Source organism: Branchiostoma lanceolatum, chromosome 14, assembly GCF_035083965.1.
Source record: "Branchiostoma lanceolatum isolate klBraLanc5 chromosome 14, klBraLanc5.hap2, whole genome shotgun sequence".
NCBI classification, from domain to species: domain Eukaryota; kingdom Metazoa; phylum Chordata; class Leptocardii; order Amphioxiformes; family Branchiostomatidae; genus Branchiostoma; species Branchiostoma lanceolatum.
In genome coordinates, this window is record NC_089735.1 from 3,648,317 (window position 1) to 3,668,306 (window position 19,990).

Consider the following 19,990-nt stretch of genomic DNA (forward strand, 5'->3'; position numbering starts at 1 on the left):
GTACACCATAAATCTATTGTTAAAGACGAAATAGTTTTCTTCTTGACTTTACACGTTAATTTATTATCTTAACTGTATTGTGTGCATGTACGAACATGACATTTTAATCTTCACTACATATATGATTTATCACATGTAACTGTGTTGTGCGCATGAGAAAGTAGGACAATTTGATCTTTTAATCCCTCGTATCAAGGATGTACGATTTATTGATGAGAAAACCGTAATCATGTCTATCTATATCATATAATTGCATAATCAGTAAGCCGTCGCGCTGTGTTATACACTGATTTGGTACTTAGATTTGGTACGAACAGGCCACGTAAAGGTCTAGCTAGGGTCGGTCACATTCGGCGTACGGCATGTTTTCGACATGTTTACGGTAGGTTTACGACATGTTTACGGTAGGTTTACGACATGCTCACGAAATTCAGGGCGTTCGCTGGATAGTCGTGATGTGTCTTAACAAATTCATGTATCTCGTGCGGTCGGTTCTATGTCTTTAGCTTTTTGATAGAGACAAGGGCAATGTTACACTGCACTCAAGTTAATAACTTATTCTAACGGTGCGCCACATACAAAGAAAAATGAGCTTGATGAGGTAGAGGTCGTCCCGTAACCTTTTTGAGGCCGTAGGCGTAAGGGCAGTAGGCTGGTATCGACTGTGTCTAGATCACGTTATTGGAAGGCGGAGCCCAACCCTCTGCTTCCACCGCCTTTTACCTCCCCAACCGAGGTCAGGTACCCATTTTACCCCTGGCTGGAGCGAAGGAAGTCGTGTAAAGTGCTTTTCCAAAGGGCAAACATCAGTGGAATGCCATCAGCGGAATATCACCATGCTGTAAGGATCTAACAAGTCTCGAACCATAATCAGGGGGGTGCCTGACCTTTCCCAAAAGTCAGAAAGAATGTAGTCTTCAATATAGGTTGGTAATTATGATACATGGGGCCGATGGCCAACCATATCACCTGCAAATGTCCTACAACCTTTATCAGCGGCGGGCATGAAGTTCAAACAATACCAAAAATAATTTTTCTTGTTTTTCTAGTTTTCTTGTTTTTTCTTAACTCGTGGACAAATTTTCCTATATTAAGAATTTCAAGAATGAATAAGAAAGAAAAATTGATGAATTTGTCTGATCGTTTCCATGGAAATTCTCATTACAAGGAACACTTTCCTAATTCTATTAAGTTAAGAAACTATTTCTCAGCAAGTTTTTAACCATTAAGAATTTCTAGAAATTCAAGTCTAAATTTCTTGTTTTTATTAACTTCAAGATTATTTTTCTTGTTATGTTAAGAAAATATAAGATTTTTTTTCTCCCCATTCTTGAATTATCTTGCTTCAAGACAAATTTTCTAAGAACAAATTACTTAAGAAAGAAATTCTTAACTCGTGGACAAAATGGCTTTCTTAAACACATAAACTTTTCTACTTTTCTTCTTTTAAGAACTTTTTTCTGTGTATAAGAAGTAACAAGAAAAGTAAGAAAACGCATTTTTGGTAGTGAAGTCCTGTAATCTTGCACATACAGATGGGATGTGTGGGACTGCATATATCTGGACGGCTTCACTGAGCATTGCGGAAATGAATGTCCTTCACACTGGCCATACTCGAAAGTGGTCAGCAGTTCATAAGGAAGCATAAAGCTAATCTCCAAGCAGATCTAACGGTTGCAAAGACCGTCTCCAACTGGCAAAAGGAGTTTTTATTGCTCCGGTTGCAATAAAAACTCCTTTTGCCAGTTGGAGACGGTATTTGCAACCGTCAGATCTGCTTGGAGATTAGCATAAAGTTACTTTCTGCAGAAAAGAACCATCACTGAACGCTGGGCACCTGGGCGTGTCTAAACAATTCAAACGGACGTTTTAAGACATGTGTACAGGTTTTGGAGATCGTAAGTGAGATTGTTCATATGACCTCCTCGGCAAGTTTCCTCGCAATGGTCAGCACTTAGCGAGGAAAGTTTGACCTTCCCAAACGAATAACAGCGCAGCCTCTCTCGTTTACCGCTACGTACAGGAATTCTAATGATAAAATTCTAGATTTGTGTCGAGAGTCTCTCTAGGTCCTACAACGTTCTGCAGTTAAAATGCTTGTCAAAAACTAAAGACCGTGATAGTGCCGGAGAGTGCCAAATACCGAACCATTTCGCGATGGGTCCGTTTAAGTATCACTTGAGAAACGAGGACACATCATCCTTCCCAGTATGGTCCTACACCATTATCGGACAGTACAGTTATCTAGCAGCACTTGAAGATAGGTCCATTAGAGGATCACTTGGGGGAGTATCGAGCACATGGTCATTGACCCTTTTCAAACAGTCAGGTACATTTTTGACACTTTTGGTCAATTTGTCACCGCGTTTATTCTCTGCTTCACGTCTACCTAGAGCGCAGCCCTTTTCAGGTATCAAGTGTACCTTTATCCAAGACTTAAATGGCTAGCACATGTATCAATAATCAAATCCACCCACTATTCAAACCCCAACTTCAAGACTTAAGCTGTTCATGACCTGCAGGTCAAAAAGACAAAATAGGATCGGGTGACCTGCCGGTCAAAAAGACAAAAGAGGATCGGGTGATACCGAAGATCTTATTTTCTTCCAACGAAATCTTGTTCTAAGCAAAATCCGCAGGTTTTAAACTTCTCAAACTTCAAGTCAGCCAGGTACTTTGCAAAAGCTGCAATACGTCTCTGTTTGGCATTATCTGTGGAATACGTTAGGTCTGTGAAAGAGACTATGGCAGTGATCTAAGCATCGGTGCTCGCGAACAATGGTCCCCATCTCTATTCCGCCTGCATAGTTGTCGATCCCTTGGTTTATCAGCCAGCCCACGCGGAACGTTAAACGCACGCATAATTGCTTGTTTCACCTTGACATTTCAATCACCGACATGACAATGACAAGTATGAAGATGCCTCCCTTGCGGAAGGTGCATAGACACCAGGTGCCCTCTGTGGTCCCCCAGGTATCCAGCGGAATCTGCCGAAAGTTCATCGGTTAGTGTTTGACAGGACACCGCGCTTTGGTATGGATTAGCGCGCATTCATCAAGCCGGCATCGACTGGAGCGCCTGTCGCATGAAATGAAGACGAAGCGAGGCTTTCCAGCGACTTACAGTTAACTCCAACTCGTCTGCGATTACAATAAGAAGGTCATGATGCATCACAAAGGTTACCAGCCGAGTTTGTGAGTGAGTTGTATGAGATTCGACAGATGATAATCCGTTGATGTTAAGCCCCCCCCCCTCACTGGACCCGTGGTACGCTGGCGGCGTCGCTGCGTCCTAAACTGGATTCGTGTTACGCTTGACTTTATAATGAGAATATCATTCAAAACGTACAAGTATGACCAAAAAGACAACAAAACACATAAAGCTTTAAAAGATTCGTTTTGTCGATGAAATTCGTTGAGTGCTTTGTCAATTCGATCGGCCGCAGCGACATATATATATATATGTCAATCCCTGCTGTAACTGAAAGTAGTTGAAGGACGTTCTTTTTTAACACACTTAACAGCCGTATTAGTGCAAGAGCTCCTTGGGCGATCCACGAGTTAAGTGCATTCACGAAGTAGAATGCTTCTATAATCACGTCAAGAATTCCCAAGTGCTCGAAAGCAATCTATTGCCGCGGCCACGGTGTATCCGAGTATAAAGTCTTAATTCCCCTTAATGAAGCCATGGGGGATACCATTTCCTATTTCAATCACCAGAACCTTATCGCAAGGCCCATGCACGCATCTGCCGTGATTATTCATACTGGCAACAGTGCGCAATCTTGGCACGTATTGAATCATCTTTTGTATCCATATGGCAGAAATGCAGAAATCAAGAAGATTATTTCCAACATGGGTACAAATGTACAACAGGTATCAGAGTCTTTCCGTAGCAGTTTGTTGTCATATATATAATTAAACTTGACTACTGTTTGTCTTACGAAGCATTTATGGAACCAATGATAGGCGTTTCGCATGGTTTGAGAAGCAATTACAATCTATAACTTTGCAACACTGTGCCTGTACTCCCTTCAGCACGCATGTCGTTCTACACTGCTCCAGTCATTGAAAGAAACATAACGACATTTGGGCCTTCACATTCGACACTAATTTTCGGCCCATAACCATTGAAAAGCATCATAATCATGGTAAAGCCTGCACTCTCCATACATCTCTGTCGTAATGTATGTGGCTTCAACAACACCTGCGTCCTTTCTGCCTTTTCCCCTTGGGCAACTGGAGCCTAAATTACAATCTTTTCATCTACGCAGTGCCGATAATGCCTCACTGTAGGCCTTATCATCCTCAGAACCATTTAAAGATTTATGGCACCCCGAAAGCCGTGATTTCAAAACCATCCGTGTTAATGTGCACAGAATGAAGGTCCTCCCCGAAAAGGCGGCATTTCATTGACATTATTTAGTTCGCCGAAGGAAATTTTAAGAATTCAATCATAGACCTTCAGCGTGGATTTTCGACGTACCACGCTGAGAATGTCAAAGCTGTGACACCTCCTTACACTATAGGCTGCGACCACGCTGCGACTGCCGAGCGACCGAGGATATGGCAGATTCCTCAACGGATTTCATAACTAGATAACTTTTTTCAGGTTTTGTTTATTAGGCCACAGAAAGTCTATTGAGATGTACTGTATACACATCTACAAGGACATGTTTACTGTTGAATCAAGGAGGTTTTATATCATATATGAATGAATAAAGGACTAAAAGACCTGTTGGTCATGATATCATATTTCGTCGCCTCAATTCCTGCTTAACAAGAATTATGGTCTCAAAATTGGGAAAAATAGAAATCTTTTTATTTTTTGGCCCGGCTTGTTTTTTTTCGCCCTATCACATTAATTTTAGAGTCTGCGGAGGATGACATCTATAAAATTTACTTGCTGTGGCCTTATGCTGTCTTGTATATTATATCTTTACATCTTGAATCTTCTGATTATGAATTAAAGGGTCACACAAAGCCAGTCTTGGTCACTGTACGGTCGCTCAGGAAAGGGGGTTTGAGTAGCATAGAAAATTATGGGTGATTTTCTACAGGAGTCAATAGGCCGTATTTTGCATCCATTGCAGATTTTCCTGCTGCAAACGAGCACTTAACATGCATAGGTAGCATAAACCGCCAAGTCGAGGATTTAGACGAAGTTAATGGATCGTTCGTATTACGAGTCGTTTTCCCTATTATATTTCTTGGTGTTCATGTACAAGGTTTAATCAACGCAGCGGGTTCTACGGCAAATACTAATTTCGGTAAATCACTGCACTGTGACAGGGAATAAAATCGGAACAAAACAATCTTGGACATGTTTTTTAAGCTCCCGCGTCTAGAATGACCATTTCAGCGTCCATATGGACCATGAAACAAGAGTGCGCTGAAAGCCTTTAACAACATACGTGGGATTATGATATTTAACAACATACGTGGGATTATGATTGGTATCCATTTGCTTGAAAACTATACTGCATATCGTATCCAGGAATGTGTGTTCTGAAGATTCCGGTAAAAGCTTGAGCGAATGGGATCACCTTTAGGTGATTGGACACATGTCCGTAAGTACAGTATAACGGACAGTATAGTATTACGCATTTCTACTGTGGACCGAAGTAGTTTTGGGAGCAAGCGTGTCGAATGGAAATGCTATCGCAGAAGAACATAAGTGGAAAGGTGAACCCGCTCAACACTAGCACTTTGTGTGGTCTTAGATGACTCCTTAAAGATAAATATTGTTAAGTCTTCAAGGACAAAAAATGAAGCTTATCATGTGACTGATCAGGCATAATAACGTTGAAACACAACGTGGTTCAATTCTTTTTGCATGACGATGCAAAGCATAGCTATCACCCAGCGAACTCAAAACGCTTTCAGCTACAAGTTGGGGAAGATTTGATAAACGAGATAATAATAATCACAGTACTAAAGAGGGATTTCATGCCAGGATCAATGGCTTCTTCGTTACACTTCTTCACAGATCTTTTTTCATCTTATGAAATTCCTAAGATTAAAAAACCCTGACCGTTATCACCCGTTCTTTAGCCTTTATTTCCCATAGGTACAGCTGAGGGTGGAACAAGGGTTATCACCGTAAAATAGATGAGCACCGCTCCTTGTGGGGCAGCCAAGAGTTTATTCTCGGCCAAGGGGGCACTTTTCTGACGCCCCTGTCCATTAACGTGTCGGACAAGGCTGATGAAATGGTTCATGGGGTCACCGGGAATAAAGCAAGCCTCGAGAATTTTTGGAACCCTTTGAACTTTCGCATCATACATCAAAATTTGACTAGCATGTGGCTCTGGGTTCCATCCAAATGTAGGCTCTTAGTATTGAACCAAATTCTTTTTTGTAAGATGGTGGTCAATGCCATATAGAATACATCGGGGCTAGATCGCAAGGGTCTGGAGCGACTGCCATTCGGCGCGCAAGTGACCTCAGTGTGACAATAGCCCCATGTGCGGCCATAGGACTGGAGGTTTTGAACCACTCACTCCTTCTTTTTTCTTGTGACGGGTCCTTTAATGTGCTCCAGGCTATTGGCATCTTATAACATGGAACACATCAAATACCGCCATTGATGTAATGGAAGACAAAGGACCAATAGAAAATCACGATACATGTACTAGATGTCATCATATTCCAGATATTTCCGTGTTTAGAATGTGTGCACAAGGAAAGGAAAATACTTAAGTCCATCTTAACAAGATAACGCCATCGGAGCATAGAGTTTATAAATAATGGATCACCGAAAGCCGAGAAGAATTAATTGCACACTAAGAGCCCTAATTTCACAGCAATAACCCTCCTAATATCTCGTTTAAAAATAATTAGATTTATTGCACTCTAAAAGCCCAATTTCACGCCAACTTAAATACTGGTGTTTTGTGGACATAAAATTAGACATGGCTCTCTCTAAAAGCATAAAATTCGTACTGGCAAAATCAACAGTACAGACCTGTACACTTTTTCGTTGGACCATATATTTCAAACTGCGCTAAACGTAGATATTACCTTGCAGCACGCGGCGCTTCATAATAACGTTATATTTGTTTGGCATGTTTCTGCTGCAAACAAGCACTTACCATGCATAGGTTACACTGACCGCTAAGTAGAGGGCGAAGTGATAAAGCTAATAATCTTAACTACAACAGATCGCTATCCATATTACTTTCCATAATGTTTTGTTACGGGCCTTAATGACGGACCCATGTTCTGCTTCACGAACCGATTTAACTTAATTTTCAGCCTTCTTGTTTAGGCAGGCGCGTACGTCTCAGGTCTAGGCTGTGGCATTAAGGAATTAAGGCGAGAAGACGACTTTCACTCTTACTCTAAAATCTCTACCGTGGAGTCATCAACTGCTATGTCCTTGTGAAGGTATGCTTAGGTCCCAATTGCACCGGTGGTATAGTCCCAGACGGGCCCCGAAGCCACAAATTTGTCCCAACTTCTACTAGTATTTGTTACCGGGTCCCGTGTTGATTTTAAGGCCGGGTTGAATGATTCGCGGTCCCGGTCGGGCCCCAAAATTCCCCGGTAGCCGCAGGGTATCCCGCGGGGCCGCGTAGGCGTCACGCCCGAAAGTGCAAAAAAAAGACCGTCAACTACCCGGCGGGGCCCCTTTTTCCAATTGGGACCTAAGCATAACAAGGAGCCATCAATCAGGAATTACTTTAAGATTCGTCGCATGCACTTTTGCAGCTGATCTTTTCCTTTCATGTCCCTTTGTCGCGTTTTGCGTGAGGTATCTAGGGATTTCTGTCTGGAGAATTCTCTTAAAAGTAGTAGCAGATGGCCGTGGCAGACGGGGTCTCTTTGGAAGATATTGGACGTGTCCCCCGGAGAGTAAAAGCCATTTCTCGTGGAGGCTTCAGGGGCTTTGAGGCACGAAACCCTGCGTGTCTAGTGGAAAATACCATGACCATAGGTCACAACCTCATGGGTGCAGACATGCTCGGCACTTTGGGCTGACTTTGCGTGAGTCCTTTCATGTGCTGTTTGATGTCTCTAGCGTCTCCGTTATACTAACAAGAAAAACGAAAAAATAGCTGTTTAATCAATCAATCAATCAAACGATCAAACAATCAAACAATCAATCAAACAGATGAATGAATCACGAATCACGATAGACTTAATCTTTTGAAGCGATTGTGTCTATTTTTGAGAACGAGGGTGGGGCTGGCCTTTCACAACCTGCTTGGGAATTGCTGGAAAAAATCCTTGCAATTACGAAATTACGAAATTGAGATATTGCCTCAAATGATAAAAAGCTGCAAAATATCGTCTGACAAATGATTCTGTAAAAAAAACCCAACTTTTTGTGTTGTAACATACATCATAATGACAGTTTATTTCTAGCACAAGAGTGCTCCTATCTCTTGACGCCAATGCCAAATATAACATGTTGAAGTCGCCATCTTGTGATCCATCTCGTTCTTGTCTACAGACTACATATTAACGTCCCGAGCTATAGCCACAGGATAAAGGGTGAAATAGTGATATCATCACTCATCCGACGGAACCCACGCATGGAAATTCACCCGAAGACAGAGTCCAACTCACGAGGAATTCCAATCGACCCAGAAAATCTGGGAGCAGTCCTCGCCATCATCATCATCATGCCGGGCCGCATGCCCTTAAGCCTCCCTCTCACTGGACCCGAGGCACGCTGGCGGCGTCGCTGCGGGCGATCAAATTGACAAAGCACTCAACGAATTTCATCGGCAAAAAACTAATCTTTTTAATCTTTGTGTGTTTTGTTGTCTTTTTGGGCATACTTGTACGTTTTGACTGATATTCCCATTATAAAGTCAAGGGTAACACAAATCCAGTTTAGGACGCAGCGAGGTCGCCAGCGTGCCGCGGGTCCAGTAAGAGGGGGGCTTTAGTCCACCCGGCTAATGCCCCCATTCCACAAGGAGGCGACCTCGCTGCAACCGCGCTGCGACTGAATGATTTCATAGAGCGTTCAACAAATTGGCAAAGACAAAAGACGATTTTGTTTTACGTTCTGTGTGTCTTTCTGTCTTTTCAGTCATACTTTTACATTTTGCATGATATTCATTACTAGTAAGTCAAGGGCTATACACAACCAATTTAGGCCGCAACGAGGTCTCAGCACGATCGCCGTCTAGTGGAATGTTGGCCTAAGTCTGGACTAAGTCCAGGAGCAGTCTGCCGATAGAAACGTGGACTTAAGTTATGCAGACTGAGGCTAACCCAGACCCATTCATGACCCGAAAGATGATGACGAAGTAAGTTCGTATCTAATGTAGCTCATATTGGAACCCTAGCTTTCCGAGAACTGCACACTGTGCACGACGGTGTGTATGACTAAGCACTCACAAGTCTGTGCAAGACGGTGTTAACCCCCCCTCTCACTGGACCCGCGGCACGCTGGCGGCGTCGCTGCCTCTTAAACTGGATTTGTGTTACCCTTGACTTTATAATGGGGATATCATTCAAAACGCACAAGTATGACCAAAAAGACAACAAAACACACAAAGCTTAAAAAGATTCGTTTTTTGCCGATGAAATTCGTTGACTGCTTTGTCAATTCGATCGATATCATTCAAAACGCACAAGTATGACCAAAAAGACAACAAAACACACAAAGCTTAAAAAGATTCGTTTTTTGCCGATGAAATTCGTTGACTGCTTTGTCAATTCGATCGATATCATTCAAAACGCACAAGTATGACAAAAAAGACAACAAAACACACGAAGCTTAAAAAGATTCGTTTTTTGCCGATGAAATTCGTTGAGTGCTTTGTCAATTCGATCGACCGCAGAGACGCCGCCAGCGTGCCGCGGCTTAAGGCTGTCAAGTGTCCTTGAGACTGTTCCACCTTCACCACATCCCTTCATGACAAATCTTTAAGACTGCAGAATCATTACTCTTTTCTACCAGAAGACGCCTTGTAATGTGTAGAATCTGGAACACAGTATCAGTATGTTAGACAGGACAGACTGGGCATGGGAAGAGAGAGGAGAGGGCATGAGCGACTTGGAATAAAATATCTCCTTCATCGGCCACAACAATCGGCGTCTGTTTTCACCTTTCATTCAGGATGATCCTCTCTCTTTCATTGTACACATTGCTTGTTTGAAAGGTTTCCGTCTGTTTGAATGGAGCGGGCTATGTGTTTATAGTTGCTTATGTGTTTATAAATCTGGCACACGTATCAGAGATCAGATCGTCCACTTGACATGGATAGCATAAATCTCACACACCCCGACAGAGCATCATGGTGGTAATCCAGGATTGGTTTTGGGCGTCAAACCGTGACGTTTCAATTACGCCCGATAGCGCAACGGATTACACCATGTATCGTTTTCCTCCTAACTGTCCATTGGGAGGGATTCATGTCGTATCGTTAGAACAGTGGGAGGCTACCGCGTGCAGGAAGGGGATTAACGATTGATAAACGCCCTTGAGCATCGGTGGTGTGAATCCAGATGCAAAGTTATCAAAGAGAACAGCTACCTGAACAAGACTTAGTCGGCATTACTCTCTGGCGTCGTAGTTTGTAAGGAAAAACACAGCCTTTTCCATTGTTGCTAAGTTATTTTTTGTAGAATGTTTTACTAACTACAAATGAAATCTGTGCCTGAATTCTTTTTTAAGTCTTCTTGACAGCAGTTTACTTTAAAGCCCTTTTAGCCTCTGTCTGGAGCCGCGCCAATTTACAACAGTAATCTGCCAAGACATGTCGGTAATTTGCCTTCACTTCCAATATACTACCTGTGCAAGAGGAAAATGTCTGTAGAGATTTCAGCATTTTCCCTGGAGGTTCTAGCTGTATAATGGAGTTGGCATCTGCCTTAATGCGCGTTCGATTGAAGGCATTGAAGTGGACTTGAGGAGACTTGGGGAATTATTCATTATCGTGCAGGGAGATCATAGCAAGGACTTGCATATAATCAAGTGATTTAAAGAACTGTCTAGCTGATGCAAGAAAGATAGACCTAATAAAAGGTATTAGTCCCTTAAAAGGCAGATGTTGGCTTGCTGGCAAGTTTCACAGCAGTCCTGCATTAGTGTAGTTTAGTCACGCTAGCATCCTTGCCGAAGGGTGGTTTTAAATGCGCCTGAAGTACGCATCGCACGTCCGTTCAGTTAGAAGTAATTTTCCACTCAGTCGAATAATCTTTTTCTTAACGTATGGATGAATCATATCATTGCGCACGCTGTGTGCAAATTTTCGTTCAGCCTTTAAAAAATGGAGATTTATTGCTAATTCTGGAAGCCGACTGAAAACGTTTGCGGCATAAATTGAGATCTAAGTTTATGATTACGCGTACATTGATAATGATATAAAAGTATATCTGATGCTTATTGTACCTTTGATTGTTGTGACCATTTTAAATCAACCTAACGTGTTTAAGCTGAATCATGATTAGAGAGTAATGGTTAATGTTACATCAAAGTTATTTTGGTTTGAATATATTAACATATGTGCACTGAGAATTAAGAAAAGGGTTGTTTCAGAGACTTTTCAAAGTTATTTCTTTCGCTATTTAATTTTGCCATATTACAAATAGCTATAGCAGAAACATACAGATGACTGAAGTTTTCTTCTTCTAGCGACATAGTTGTATTATGGGGTGTTTTATATAGAACCCTGGTTTGCTTTGCAGATAGGATGAACGATGTTACAGAGCACACATGCGACAGATGGGATGTTAATACGGGCGCGACAAGCTGTTAGACGCCCCGACCAATCAAACCACGTGAATCGCATTGAAACTCAGATTCGTATCAGCCATTTCCCGACAAATCGCTTTCTAACTTGCGTTAACGACTACATCTGACCAAAAAAACTCGCCAGTGAGATGGTGGAAGGTGTCAGCTTCCAAAAGACGTTTTCAGATTGACAATTGTGGCACTTTGGAAGTGATTGAATCCGCCCGCGATTTAATTTCTAGTTTCTACTACTTTTCTCTAAACGTTAAATCGCGGGCAACCCTGCTCATGCTGCAATTTTCGGTCGAACCTCCTACAAATCCATCCGTAAGCAACGGTTGACCTTAACCGTGACATAGAATTCATAAAGTCCACGGGTAAATGTGTTTGACGCGACAGATTCTACGGGGACATGGTAGTATATTTATAAGCCTGGTACATGCGGGGATAACGTTGGAGATCTGCCAATTCATACAGTACTTTCTGGACTCCTGATGTAATGCTACATGTAGCTAGATTGAATCCGCTGAGTATGTACCAAGTGGTAGCAAGTCTCCCCATACCCAAAGGACTGATGCGACTTTAGGTTGCAGGTTTATGTGTGTGCTTGGCTAGGGCTGCTCAACAAGTGCTTGCGATGACTTCCTGACATTCGTTCTACGGTGACTGGCAAAGAAATAAAGGGGAAAATGTGAGCTGTTTGCAGACATCATACGCATGCTCCTTTTTTTGCAAAGTATGCGTTTGTAGTCTGTAGTGTAAAGGAAGGCACTTAACTACGGAGTATATGTCCTCGATGGCTAGCTCATTGAACTTGTCGGTAGCATGCTAGCGTTTCAAAGCTCTTTTCTACGCTCAACTACGTCCCCTTGCTGTACCTCTCAGTACTGCATCTGCGCATTATAACCGGTTATTAACCACATGCTCTCTCAATGCTGTGAAGGTGTCGTGAAAATTATACATACATTAGTTTACAAAACCACCAAGCAAGAACTACGCCAGTTCATCTTCACTTCAGTTGGGTCGTAGTTTCCTTTAACATTCTTTGGGACATTATGTACAGTCAGGACTCACACGTTATAATAACAGAACCTAGTAATTTAACGTATTCAACGCTTGTTACGCGGGCATGTTTGAAGGTAGATGTTATTGTACATCAAAGTAGTCTATTATTGAGTTTTATCACCGGCTATTTAGTTACCACAGCAACACAATGACTACAATTAATTGTCTTTTATCTGTTATCATGGTTGCCTCAGTGTGTTTATCACGTTACCACTTGAAGAGTATCAAACCTTCATTCGGTTTTCATCCCAAGACAATTGCAGTAGATGTAATCGAACTGCTCATTATTTGTGATTCCCTCTTATTGTCTTTATCATAGTTACTTTGTTGCTGGGCAATTCTATAACATAATCAGTATGACAAGCATTTCTGGTCAGCCACAATTCTAGAAGAATCGTTTATTCTGCATTTTAGGCCATGTTGATTTCATTATATGGATGTCATCCGCGCCCGCATCAAGTTTCTAAGAAAAAACGGCCATACTGTAAATCGTAAAAAAAAACACGGCCATACTGTAAGTCGTAAAAAGCAACTGCAAAGAGATATATGTGTACAGTGCACTGCAATCTAGCTCTCAGGCTACAAAAGTGTATTTTATTGGGTATGTATAATGAAGCAGCTTACTAACTGCTTAACTTCTCCATGTTTCCCCCAGCCTGGCCGTTCGGAGGCGTGATCTGTAAGCTGTCTCCTTTCATGCAGGGTGTGTCCATAGGGGCGTCTATCTTCACTCTGGTCGCTATAGCGACGGACAGGTATGTCTGAATAAATGAAACGATTCCTTTTTTCCCCACGTTCTTTTTATTCACATTTACAAAACAAAACAAAACAACACAAAACAAGCAGAACAAAACAAAATGCAGACACGCACGGCGCAGGCACAGTAATCAGCACACAATAAACACCTTTACAAAACTACCTAACAGAGACAAAACAAGAACAGAGAAAACATCAATCAAATGCAAATCATAGTAAAAGATAACTTCTTATTAATCAAAAACAACGTTGAATAAATCTAAACCACTCCATAATACAATGTGATGGCGTAGTAGCTACATTTGATCAAAAACAGGTGTTACCCCAAGAAGAATGAAACGATTCTTAGTAATTTTCACTTTACTACACATAAGCGTGATAGTACATATGTTTCGCGTTCAAAATACTAGTATGGGTTATACTTCAAGGAGTAGTAGATAGTTAAAATCCAGTTCACCATACAATGAGGGTCAGTCATTGTGCCAACTGAAATGACTCACCTACAACATGAAGATTGGAAGGGTGGCCTACGTTATCATGTTGAAAATTTATTAAAATCCCTTGTTATGCTTTGGTCACATTTCCAAAGCAAGCCCCGGCCGGGCAGCTTGTGGGAACGAAAAAATATATATGACAAAAGATACAAAACGTTAAAGAATTACTCCTAATCATATACACGATTTGTGTATTTTCTAGATATGCATTTTTTGATTTTCCGTTTCGTCAAACAGAAATTGGACCAAAGCATTAATTATGCAAATTAGCTCCTGATTTGCATGATTACCATCTACCTTACATCGCCGGTGTGTTTTTTTGAACATCACTTTTGTTTTTCCTTCTCCAGATACCTGGCAATTGGAAATTGGACCAAAGCATTAATTATGCAAATTAGCTCCTGGTTTGCATGATTACCAACTACCTTACATCGCCGATGTGTTTTTTTTTTTAAATCACTTTTGTTTTTCCTTCTCCAGATACCTGGCAATTGGAAATTGGACCAAAGCATTAATTATGCAAATTCGCTCCTCATTTGCATGATTACCGTCTACCTTACATCGCCGGTGTGTTTTTTGAACATCCCTTTTGTTTTTCCTTCTCCAGATACCTGGCAATTGGAAATTGGACCAAAGCATTAATCGTGCAAATTCGCTCCTCATTTGCATGATAACCATCTACCTTACGTCGCCGGTGTGTTTTTTGAACATCACTTTTGTTTTTCCTTCTCCAGATACCTGGCAATTGGAAATTGGACCAAAGCATTAATTATGCAAATTCGCTTCTGATTTGCATGATTACCATCTACCTTACGTCGCCGATGGGTTTTTTGAACAGCACATTTGTTTTTCCTTCTCCAGATACCTGGCAGTTGTCCACGTCCCCCAGGGTAAGATATCCGGTCGCCAGGCGGCTCTCTCCATCGCCGGGGTCTGGCTGCTGGCGGCCGCCATCAACATCCCCCAGGCAGTCGTGCTCGAAGTAGCGCCTCATGACTTCGGCAACGGGGTAACCGTTTCCGCTTGTCAGGTGAGAAACGTACAGTCTTAAGCCCCCCCCCCCCCTCTCACTGGACCCGCGGCACGCTGGCGGCGTCGCTACGGCCGATCGAATTGACAAAGCAGTCAACGAATTTCATCAACAAAAAACGAATCCATTTAAGCTTTATGTGTTTTGTTGTCGTTTTGTCGTCAATGTCGCCCCCCGTCCCGGCTCAATATTGTTGTGTTTTCTTTGCCCCCAGGAGGAATGGCCGAGCATGAACCACCGCCGTGCCTACACCATCATGTTCTTTCTGCTGCTGTTCGTGGTGCCTATCTGCATTATCGCCTACATGTACGTCCAGGTGGCCAGCAACATCTGGTATCGGCCGGTGGCGACCTCCGTGCCGCGGAAACTTGCAGGTACGTGCCGCTTCAAGTATCATATATAATACTTAATAAATGTGGTACTCTGGTGTATGAAGTATAGAAGCTTTCTTTACTCACCTACTTACTATGTAGTACCTACTTCTTTTTCATAAACTGATACAATCTTGTAACATACTCTAAACCATCGAAAGTTAAAAGAGCAGCGTGTTTAAAAAAGGGAATGCAAAACGAGGATTCAACATTAGGAATTCAAGACTGAACGAGCGCATATATAAGTACATATACAATATTCTTAATGTAAGTTATGTTATGTTGATGAAGGTTAGACATCCAGGTGATAAGATACGCCAAAAAATAGTTACTCAAGCAACTGGATAAAATTTTGAAACGTTTCAGACAGCATCCGCTCTCTTTCGTCAACCGGTTATGTCTTCCGGTTTCAATAACCTACGCCACGTCCACTGTAGATTTGATTTGACCTGATTTATTTACTTGGCTGTAAAAAAAGAGCAGGGCTACCCAACTAGCCGAAGGCTATTACAAAGGGTTAGCACTGGTAAGTAAACAATATACAAAATTCAATACAAACTCTTCACAACACAACGCACATTGAGACTTTTACTTCGTGTGCTGCCTACAGATTACAGACAACAGTATTGATATTGTATGTCCCAAATATTTTGATGTACGTAATTCACTATACTCAATGCTATCGTCGGATCTACCAGGATTTATCTCAATGTACTTGAATAGCAAATTTAAGTACATAATGAAATGTGACAACCCATGCATGGTATACATTGGGAAGTATATCAAAGAATGTCTAGACGTTAGAAACTCCTCCAATAATTGTAAATCCCATTGTCATCCCATACTACTACACCAAGATAGATTAATTAGCCTAATAGACTGTTATCTATGTACCAGTGAATGCCATACTTTGTACCTTGTACAATTGTTGTGCAATAAAGTTGTTATCATATTTCTTGTTCCAGCTGGGGAGTGCAGTAATATCTTCCAGTTTCAAAGTGTATTTTGTGATTATTGATTCGCAGTTATGTTATATATATACCCTACGTCTCGTCCCCTGTAGATCCCCACCAGAAGAAGAAGACGTGGGTGGTGAAGATGCTGGTTGTGGTGGTGATCCTGTTCTTCGTGTGTTGGCTACCGCTCCACCTCATCACGCTCATCGGCGACTGGTCCGATCCGTACGCCAGCCACGCAGAGGTCGTCTTCGTCTACCTCTACCCGATCGCTCACTGGCTCGCCTACTTCAACAGCTGCATGAACCCCGTGGTGTACGGGTACTACAACAAGAACTTCCGCCGGCTGTGCGACGCCAAGCTCGGCCGCGGCCACGGCGGGGTGGACCAGGATAAAACCAACGGCAATGTCAACGCCACGGAGAACAAGGAGAACCACCAGCTGCAGGTGATCGAGACAGAGCAGCAGCCGACCAGGCGGACGACTGTGTCAGCCATCACCATGGGAACCGTGGCGTCAACGCCTGACAGGGCCCATGCTGACGTAGCTGTGTAGAGCACGACTGTCCGTTAAGCCCCCCTCTCACTGGACCCGCCGCACGCTGGCGGCATCGCTGCGTCCTAAACTGGATTTGTGTTACCATTGACTTTATAATGAGAATATCATTCAAAACGTACAAGTATGACCAAAAAGGCAACAAAATACACAAAGCTTGAAAAGATTCGTTTTTTGTCGATGAATTTCGTTAACCCCTTTGTCAATTCGATCGGCCGCAGCGACGCCGCCAGCGTGCCGCAGGTCCAGTGAGAGGGGGGGCATTAAATTTGGAACAATTAGTGTATTGCACTTGCCTATTGCAAGTACCAAGGCAATGGTTGGAGACAATGCTGCTTGTGCACCACGATATAACAGTTGTTCAAACAACTGGATAGATCTTGGAAACCGTCAAACTTTCAGGTAGCACTACCGTCATCACTGACGGAAGGTAGTGGGTGCTGTCTGAAGCATCTGGGTGTTTTCAAAATCTATCTATCTATGTGGTCAAACAAACAAAAAATCGCCAAAAATAGATATTTCAAAATAATCACGTAGGCACGCATCATTCTTTAAGTATTACTATCATGTACATTCCTGAAAAGTTATATTGATAAACATCGAAGCACAAGCCAAGGAGAGCGTTTTTTCTTAAAAAGGGGCGTGGCCTTGATGACCTAATTATGACATCATACTAATTTGCATAAATCATCACCTTGCTATAAGGTACTACCTGAAAAAAAAAAAAGGTTCAGGAAGGTTTATATAGCTTAAGAAAGAGTTTGTTCAAAAACATCCCAAAATTCCTCAGCCACCCTTCAACAATACCTTAAGTAACTTCTATAATGTTGCTTGTATCATGTGAAACGAAAGGCTACTCTGTTTCAAACGCTAATTGACAAGATCTGGATCAGAAAAGGGAGTAACAAAGATAAGATTTTAATAATCCACTAATGAGAAATATAGTCATTGACAGCATTTCCTAAGCCACCGTCAGTTTGTTGTTAGTTTTGCCGTAAATATCAAAATTTCAACTGAAGTTTAGTGAACTCAAGGGTTTCTTTCTTTCTTTCTTTCTTTCTTTCTTTCTTTCTTTCTTTCTTTCTTTCTTTCTTTCTTTCTTTCTTTCTTTCTTGTACTTGTACATTTCTTTCATAAATCTATATTCAATTTTTCCATGTCTTTTACATATACGGTTGTATTTATTAGCATCATAAAGGTAAAGTGATGTGTTTACCAATACAAAACCCAAAAAGACCACTAGACAAACATTAAGATAGAGAAAAATAAAGGCAGGTCGTAGGTTGTATTAATTTTTGTAGGCTTTAAAAGTTGGAGAAGCTAACATGTGTTAGCCATTGCAATGTGAACGTGTTATTCCACTAGTTTGGCCATGCTGATTTGATGATATGGATGGCATCCTCTGGAGATCCCAAAACTCATGTGAGGTGCGAATAAGATAACTGTTTTGCAAAAAAAAGTTGCCTTCATTGTAAAAATCTACGTGGTCAAAAGGGATGAACAAAACTAACCACACAGAGTACGGTTTACCAGATGATAGATTTTTCATTTAACATCTTTCACATCATTTTTTTCATATTTTGGCATTGATTTGGCATTCTACGACATTAGTATCAGTTTTCCGATTCTTTTGGTTGCAATTTGCAGCATGTATTTCCTTAATTTGCAGCTGCTTTGTACGATTTACAATATTATTGCACAGATGCCATCCATGTAATCAAATCAACATGGTATTGCTACAAATAAATGGGCTGACCAGTTCTACAGTGTGTGGTGAGGAGATAGACTGTAAATAACTATTTCGTGTTAAAAAAGTTAAACTAGCCAAGAAAATAGTAGATTTTTAACTATATTGTAAATATCGTTAGACGTATGGACCTTCCTTTCCTGACCTTAGGATGATTCAGGGTAAGTAAATGGTGAGAAAGGTGTAGTTTTACTCTAGCACTATTTGAAAAAATATATATTTGTGTGTGTGTGTGTGTGTGTGTGTGTGTGTATGTAGGTATGTACACATGTGTTTGTGTGTGTGCATGTGTGTGCGTGCATACGGGTGTATGTGTGTGTGTATGTGTGTGTGCATGCGTGTGTGTATTTGTGTGTGCGTGTTTATGTGTGTGTGTGCTTGTGTGTATGTGTGTGTGTGTGTCTGTGTGTGCATGTGTGTGTGTGTGTGTGTGTGTGTGTGTATGTGTGTGTATGTATGTATGTATGTATGTATGTGTGTGTGGGTGTGTGTGCATAGGTCTATATTGTGTCAAGACTACTGAATTCTACTGCATTGTCCATGTGTTCATATAAGAAAGTTAACTGCATCTTTTACATATATCATAGTTTGCGTGGACATCATTACATACCTTACTTATTGGCAATTGACTCTAAACGAGTATTCATAAAGATTTGGCTATTGTAATTCTAGAATGTAAAATCTTCTTGTCTGTGTTGAACTTTGTCCACTGAATTGTTTGCTTTCTTTCAACTTAAGATTGTATGAATGAATGACGTAAGGCATGATATACATAATCACCTTTAGAACTGCATGTACATATGGAGATATAGTGATACTTTGTGCCTATACAAACGTTTTCTCTACAGCCAGGAATGCTATGTACATAGGCTTTTGATGTCTCTCAGTGAGTAATAACGTGAGTTCTGTGGAATAAAGATGTTGAAAGATTTCTTGATCTCGTTGTTATCTCTTTCCTTTCCAAATAAGGGAAAGAACGGTTCTTGTAAAACTAGGGACGTGCTGATTTGATTATATGGATGACATCATTTGGGACCCCAAAACTGGTGCGAGCTTACAAAGAAAAAAAGCCTTCATTATGAAATTTAAGTGGTCAGGAAGGCTGAACAAATGACTTAAGACACAGAACATGGTATACAAAACAATAAATTCTTTGTTCTTGTTCTTTCACATTGACTTAAACATTCTTCTTGGACTTTGGAACTGACTTCGGAATTTTACGACATTAATTTGTAGCCCCTTTGTACGATTTACAGTATGTTTGCAAACTCCTCTCTGGAAACGGACGAAAATTGATGCAATATATAATAAAGACAGT

The 19,990-nt window shown here is 41.4% G+C and overlaps 1 protein-coding gene across 1 annotated transcript in view; it reads left to right on the forward strand.

Moving 5' to 3' along the window:
* Positions 1-17,211, forward strand: part of LOC136448998 (neuropeptide FF receptor 2-like) — a 46,149-nt gene extending 28,938 nt beyond the window's left edge. The window contains exons 3-6 of the mRNA XM_066448750.1: positions 13,418-13,517; positions 14,874-15,042; positions 15,257-15,416; positions 16,477-17,211. Coding sequence (XP_066304847.1) covers positions 13,418-13,517; positions 14,874-15,042; positions 15,257-15,416; positions 16,477-16,925 — 878 coding nt within the window. The 3' untranslated portion in view covers positions 16,926-17,211. The remainder of the gene's footprint in view (positions 1-13,417; positions 13,518-14,873; positions 15,043-15,256; positions 15,417-16,476) is intronic.
* Positions 17,212-19,990: the final 2,779 nt, after the last annotated feature.